This window comes from Protopterus annectens, chromosome 9.part0 (genome assembly GCF_019279795.1).
Source record: "Protopterus annectens isolate FY-2018-M chromosome 9.part0, PAN1.0, whole genome shotgun sequence".
Lineage (NCBI taxonomy): Eukaryota > Metazoa > Chordata > Ceratodontiformes > Protopteridae > Protopterus > Protopterus annectens.
In genome coordinates this window covers 909,866,414-909,874,145 of record NC_056743.1, presented here as the reverse complement: position 1 = coordinate 909,874,145, position 7,732 = coordinate 909,866,414, and the positions used below count along the sequence as shown (strand labels likewise).

Genomic DNA, 7,732 nt, shown 5'->3' with positions numbered 1-7,732 from the left:
CATAGAGATCTGAACCCTCCTGATTCCTTCATACCTCAGTAGTCTGTCTTTCACCCTAGGTCCGAAAAGTGCAGAGCACTCATAGGAGGCATTGGTGAAAGACACCCTGAAATTGTCTGCAAAATTGCAAAGATGGAGACAGACATGATGTCTCATTTTAATTCCTGTTCCCACCACTCTGGTTGCTCTGTCAACTGCATTATGTAAAAAGTGTATGAAGAAACTGGTAATGTTCAACATGGTACTCACATTAGTCTCCATCTGTTTCTGGGTGGCTTTTGCAAACAGTCTAATATTTGGAAGCAGATCAAGTCTGTTGCATAGTTGAATGCTCAGAGGACAAAGGTACCCAAGGTGTCATCATGCTTCCTCATCTTCTCCAATGCCAATGCTCTACACTCCTTCTTAGGTGGAATAACAGCAGCTGCATTATCCGATAGTTCTATTTGGTGGCTGCTGCTACCATGATGGAGTCCACCAGAGGCCCCTTGGACCAGTGCTCCCTATCCTTGCGGGAAAGAAGTATATTGTCTGGTATCCAGGGGATAGCCCTGATGGAATCAGGTTTCTGCTATGCCCTCCTGATAGACAAATCTATAAGACATTAGGAGGGATCACACAATTATTAAGAGAGCAGAATGGTAAGCTTCAAATAACACCTCCTCATCTTGAGAGGAAGGGTCAGTAGATCCCCTCTGTCACATTATTAAAGGATTTCCCCAATGGTGATATCTTCCAGAAGGGATTGGGGGCCTCACAGTCATCCATTTTGGTATCAAAAGTGAATGATTTCATTGGGGATTCTATGTGCTCCATTTTGCACATTCTTTTTCTGGGAACATCTGGAGGGGGAGGGTCCAAATTCCCAAAGTACTCAGATTGAACCTGTGTAGGTTCTTTGAGGCTTTCTGCTCTGCTTTGTCCCTAGAATGTCTGAAGGACTGATTGCTGGGTGCCTCGGTTGGAGCCAGTACTGATGAAGGCTCTGTATGCACTGTCAAAGCACTAGCAATCATCCTCTCCTTAGCCTCAGCAGCTGAACCTAACCTGCTAGCACTGGAGATTCCTGGTGGACATAAGCAGCACAAAGAAAGGAAGCCCAGCACTGACAACTTAGAGGACCCTGAGATAGAGATCAGAGCTGTAGCATCAAAATCCATTGACTAAGACACCAACAACACCACCAAATGAGATGTCACCAAGGATATCAAACAATTGGCTCTGACATTCTGTCACAGCCAAAGATCACATCATCAGTGAATCATATGCAAAAATATTTGTGCCAAGGTGGAGATACCATTGGATGCCAAACACATAGGCTCTGGCCGATTCAGCTCCCAAACCACCAGTGCCAAAACTAGGACAAGGGAAGGAGCAAGTAATGGTGACTGAGGGCCAATGTGATTAGCCTTGGAATGAGATGACACCATATCAGTCTGTGCATTCAGAAAAGCCCCCATCAGTAAAGGAATGAGGCCCAAAAACCTTATATATGGCACAATTTACAAAACGTCTCTCAGCCTCAGGCATACCCCGCAATGATTACTGGTGTCCTGGAGCAGGAGTTTGGGCCACACTGGTCACATTTCTTGAAGCTCTTGTCCATATTATGTTTTCAACAAGTACAATAGCAACAACTACAAGAAGCATTTATGGCCAAAAAGGCTAAATAGACTAGTTAGAGAAGGAATGCAAGTAGTATAGTTAAACCACTAATATTCTAAGGGTGTAATATTCAGGAAAGACAGATGTATAGAAAAACATCACACCCCGTACATATATTACTGCAAAGAAACTGAAGAAACTTTTATCAACTTTTTTAAACAAGCAGCAGAAAGAAGTAAAGAAGAGACTTAAGTCCTGAAGAGAATAAAGAGAAAAAGGCTATTCATTTGAGAAAATATAAGAATTATTGGAGCACTTAAGCTGAGGAAATGCAGATCTGCCTGTTTGCTAATCACAGAAACTGAGATCAGGGGCAAAGGAAGTACAGGGGGATTATGAGATATTTTTTTCTGAAGGAATGGAGCTCAAGCCAAGAAGCACTAGCCGAGGGCCAGATCAGATCTTACAAGTGGCTCTTGTCTCATTAGTCAGACTGAATGGAACAAATGAAAGAGGACTCTACAGCAATAGTCTAAATAGATATAGAGATAAATATAGCTATACAGAATGCAAGTGAAATGGTCAGATTGGCAGACAATGGACTGCTGTGTTGTGTGGATGGAGTGATCAGAAGTGCATGTGATCGAGTGTGATTGCATATAATAGGAGATGTTGTTGGATAAGTGATGCAGGGTGCATGTAAATGGTAGTCTAATGTTTCCCTAGGGATACACAAAATGTCCAGTCTGATCAAAACTATAATACAAAGCAGTCACAGTTTAATGTTACCATTGTCACACAGAACATGTATTTTCAAACAACTGCAATTACACACGCAGTTGTTATATCGATAACATTGTTAAATATGCAACTTTAAAGTTACAATTACAGTATAATGTATACAGATGAAAATTGAGATTTTGGGTTGGATTTTTGGTGGGTTCTAAGATTACAAATATATTATCTCATCTGGAAGCTCAAGCTTGCATTTTTGTCAGACTGTAGCCTCAGTACCCTAGTCAGCATCTGCAAAAAGGTTGATAAAAGTTGCTGTAATTTTTTCTTATCAGAATATGTGATTTAAATTCCAAACTTTTACTGTTTTCTAGGTACCAAGGAAATTCCTCAACTGCAGAAAAGTAAGTATTTCTAAGTATGAATAATCAAGTGCCATAGATCAACTGCAATGGCATGAGAGTGTATGATAAATAATGTATTAATCAGCTTGTATGTGAAAACTAAGCCCAGCATATACGTGATATAAAGAGCAGCATGTTAAACACTCATGTGCATGACATGGGCTGGAATCCAGCTTTGAGAGTTTATACTTATTGGGGTGCACAGGACTGGCATGATCTCCATTGGTATTAGGATATACTGAATCATTTCTGCAAAATAATATTATGCACCATTTCTCCAAAAAGTTATTCAAACAAACACATATAGAACTGTTAGAGTAGACTGCACAATGAAATACTATTTTAACTGCCCCCCTCAACATGCACATGCACTGTCTGGCAGGTATGGGATGCAAAATTTTTATGTGATTAACAAAGAACTCAGAAGGAAATCCTAAAATGGAAACACTTCCAGGAAAAGCTGATTTGTCTCAACTGACTTCAAATGTGATGAACTCAGATGAACAGAAAATAAATCCAGACTTCTGCATCAGACTAACTGAAAACTGTAAAACACATACATAAATATAATATAACTAAAATACAAAAGCATGGACACAGTGTGGATAATGTGATCTTTCAGATGAATTATAACATTAATTCCATGTTTTACCATTTTAATTCTCCCTGATAGATTTGAACATCAATATATTGTCTTGGTTATCAGTAAAATACAAATACACTGTATATGGATCACATGAATATGTAATAAAGCATTTAAGACTGTGGTATGGATTCACATATACATGAAATCTGAATTAAACAGACCAAAACATAAGAAGATTGATAGATCTAGCTTGAAGATTTAAAATTTAACAGTCTGTACCCTATCTACCTAATGCATTTGGTCTAGATACCAAATCTTTCTGTCTCTGGTTAGGTAGGCTGGATTTTGCCAGCTCCCATGATAACATTGTTCTAACATCTCTTTTCAGAATAAATAGAATAAAAATGAACATAAAAAAGCAGTCCTATAAGCGATTTGCTGTATTATTATAGCACATTATTTCATGGCTTGCATTATACTGTGTATTATAAGTGGATTAGGCAGTACAAGATATTCAACTGCAAGTCTGTACTCATAATACATCAAGGCATAACAATATGTCAGCAAAGCACTTTCCAGGCTGAATGTGTAATACTTCTTAAACAAACAAGTAGCCTTTTACCTGAAAGGCCTTACACTTGACAGCACAGTGCAAAGATGAATCAAGTTTGGGTAATACATAACTAGTCTGTTTTGTTTCACATGTGAGTATTGTATACATTTATGTATGGATTTACCCTTTTATATTTAGTGGTAATATGTTATAGTTTTAGGGTGATAATTTAAGTTATGGCAGTAACAGTCTGAGGTTATATTATCTAGAGGGTGACTCCCCCACTTCCTGTCTTGATTTAAAGCGATTGCTAGGTAATGATGAAGATTATCCATGATTCTGTTTTCTGTGTGGTTCAAGAGATATGTAAAACATCTTACTGTGTCCTAATAACCATCTGCATTGTACTGATATGTGAGTATCACTCTAAAAAGAAGGTAAACCACACATCCCCACAAGAGCTGCAGCAATAATTTAACTCAATGTTGGCTGCCTCTCGCCTGATGAGGTAAGTGTATATAAGGAAAATACAGCAGTCCCCCAGCTCAGTGTAGTGCTGTATGACTACATTCACCCACAAACTCAGGGTATCCAAAACACAGCATGTATAGATTAATTGCTCTGTCTGGTTATCCTATACCTAGCCATGCAGCAGCTGAATGACTTAAAATGCAAGCCACTCTGCTTTGAAAACAAACTCTAAATACTGCAGATCTGGCCAGTACTATAAAAAAAGGGTCACATAACTGATGACTGCTTTTCTTTCTTGGAAGTGTGTGAGCCTGTGTATGTGTGCGTGGGGGGGGGGGTTACAGTTTGGCTGCTAGTGACTTCTAGCTGAAGCTGGAGGTAACAGTACAATGTTGTGTGTGATGTCAGAAATGCAACTCATCCTTCCTGGAAGACAGTCTAATATGCAGTTTTGATAACCTCTTGAAAATTACAAAGCACAATTCCATAGCATAGAGGAATGGAGCCATAAATATGAGATAGATGACCTGGGTTTGCTGAAGGAGCCAGGTGGGGGTGACGATGTGTATCTGATATTTCACCCATCCTGCAGGGAAGGAGGTGGTCTGGTCTACTGCAGAGCTGGCTTCTGCAAAAGAGATGAGAGATGTGTATGCAACATATGGGCATGGGTTGTGCTGTTGGTTTTGGCAAGCATACCTCTCAGCTGAACAGATTTTTGCACAATGTCCAGATTTTTGCCTCATATCTTTGGCCCATTTTTTATAAATTTGTGTTTTTCTGGCAATTTAATGGCAGATCATTAAAAATTAAAGTTAGTAAATAATGACAGACATCTGAGTTTCAGACTACATACCCTTCAGAAAATTCATGCTAATGCAAAACCTGTCATTCTATCAACTTTCTAAGTTTGCAAGAACAATATTTAAGAATTGTCCCTATTTTGGGGAATTCTTCCACTTTTATTCATGGCTTTGTCCAGATTTCTTGCTCTAAGAGGTTGAGAGGTATGCTGGCAAGCTACATATGAACTTGTACTCAGTGAAGAAGTGGCCTTGTTGTGAGGGTGTGGGCGGAAGTGGGCATGTTCTCCTAATAGAAGAGAGGCATTACAGGCCTTTGCATTAGCAGGTATGTATGTCAGTCAGCAGTGATAGGGAGTCAAGCCACCACTAGAATAGCTGTAATGGTTATCTGAGTGTTGATGTCCTGCTATGGGGTTTTATCCAAAAAAAGGGGCGTGAAGGAGCTTTATCGGTTGCAAGAAGATAGATGGAAGACAAGCAGCAGGAGATAAACAATGAGATTAAATTGCAGAGTATAACAAAAATCGATTAAAATAATGGGGAGGATTCCCTGAATATTTTTTTTTCATGGGAGGAACCCTAGGAAATATTAAAAGTAACAATATGAAACTGTTCTTGGATGCGTTAGTCCTGTACCAAATGTATTGCTGTTCAACAAGAACATTTTTAATATTGAAAAATGAATCAATGTGCATGTTACTTATTTTTCTGAATTCTTGTCAGGCTGCACATAAGCAGCTATTAGAATGATATGCATTATCTTTGTTGTCAGGAATAGGCTTTAAATAACTGCAGCAAAATATATTAGTTCTTTCCTTCATGCACCTGCTAATCAGCTGCAGAAAATGTACATATGCATAAATGTTATGTATTTTAAATGTATGTATGCACATTCGTAAGCATTTCAAATACCTTATTCAAATCAAGGCAAGTAATATGCATTTCCACAACTAATTATCTTTTACATTAAAATCAATGAATTAATCTCATAGTTGTTAACCTGATTTCAGAGAGTAATTTCAAAAAATATAAAAATGTTATCCTCTACAAAGCAAAGATGTGCTTACATGTCATGGTGCATATTACACACTCATATTCAGCATCAAATCCAAGAACATACGGGGTAGGTATCAACTACTGACCATCATTCTTAGGCTAATGCAACTTTCTGTCTCTTCTTTCAGGAGATATGCATGACTTTTTTGTTGGACTCATGGGAAGACGAAATGCTGAACTAAGTGAGTACCTTGCCTTGAGAAGATTTGTTAAATAAGTGGGCTAATTTACAAAAGTACTAACTGAGGGTATTGCAAGAACCTAAAAAGTTGGACAGTTCCAAAATTCAGAAACAAAGTAAACCAAGATAAACTGAAACAGCAGCATAAATGTAACTGGTGCATGCATGTTTTATATGGTTTCCTTTGCTTAGATGAAAGAGTAGATACACTGATCTATAAACCAACCTCTTCTGCAGCATCCTACAAAGAATTACAAAAGGTATACTTAAAAGGGCAGCTGCCAAGAACAACTTTTCTTTATCTTAGTATCTATTTTTCTCCTGTATAAAGACTAAGTGGTGTAAATTATATGTTTTTCAGTCTGTATGTCTTTTCTTTCCTGCATTGCATTAAGTTTGCATAAAATTTCATATTACTTTCATTAGGATTTTCTCCTGCTGGCAACCATATCTTATTAAATATTGCATTTTAGGCTTTTTAAAATGTTTTGCCTATGAAAAGCCTGCACAACAAATTATTAGCATATGTGCCTTTTTTCTCCCACTAGAGTTATAAGATAACTATTTACTGGATTAAAAAGCATACAAATCATTGCAGTATAGAAAGAACACGTATTCTAACAGCTAGAGAATGCCCTTAATGTGGTATATTTATCAATCACAGCTGACAGAGCAGTTCAGACTGAAATAATAAGAAACTTGATACCACTGTCTGATAGGCAGTGAATGGAGATGAGTTCCTGCTCCTAATAGAGTCTTGATCTTTGCAAAAACAATTTAATTTGGGCATAGTTTGTAGACAATGAAAATAAAAGCCTCATTGCATTATAGCTCAAAGACAGCAAAGATTGCAAACTATAGAGAAAATTACTAAAAATGAGTTTGTTGATACTGTCTATAGAGCTGAAAATAAGCAGTAATCCTAAGCATTCCCATTACAAGTGAATGGGTAGAACAGGCTAAAGGAAAGGTTTCCTAGAGACACAGAGTGTACTGTGGGAAAGGGAAAGCTCAGATGAAAAACAAAATTACATCAGTATGTCCACCTCAGCGCTTTGCACTGATGGTCAAAATAAACTGTTTGTACAAAGTAACCAAATTCATAATGTAACAGGCAACATCTGTAAATGTATAATGTAATCAAGGAAAGAGGAGGAAATGTGTACAAAAGTTGAGGAGGCCACTATCAGACCATAGCATCCCTCAGTGACCAACCCTGTGGAGGGATGAGGACAAAGGAGCTGAAGCATTTAGTAATGGACGGGGAAGCAAAAAGATTGCAGAAAGGCTGACCTCAGTAGTGGAAGATCTCTTGTGCTACTGCAGTTATGCAAA

The 7,732-nt window shown here is 38.0% G+C and overlaps 1 protein-coding gene across 1 annotated transcript in view; it reads left to right on the top strand.

Moving 5' to 3' along the window:
- The window catches only part of TAC3 (tachykinin precursor 3), a 202,495-nt gene that overhangs the window by 148,849 nt on the left and 45,914 nt on the right, over positions 1–7,732 (top strand). Inside the window, exons 4-5 of the mRNA XM_044083652.1 lie at positions 2,715–2,744; positions 6,345–6,398. Of these exons, the coding sequence (XP_043939587.1) occupies positions 2,715–2,744; positions 6,345–6,398 (84 nt within the window). The remainder of the gene's footprint in view (positions 1–2,714; positions 2,745–6,344; positions 6,399–7,732) is intronic.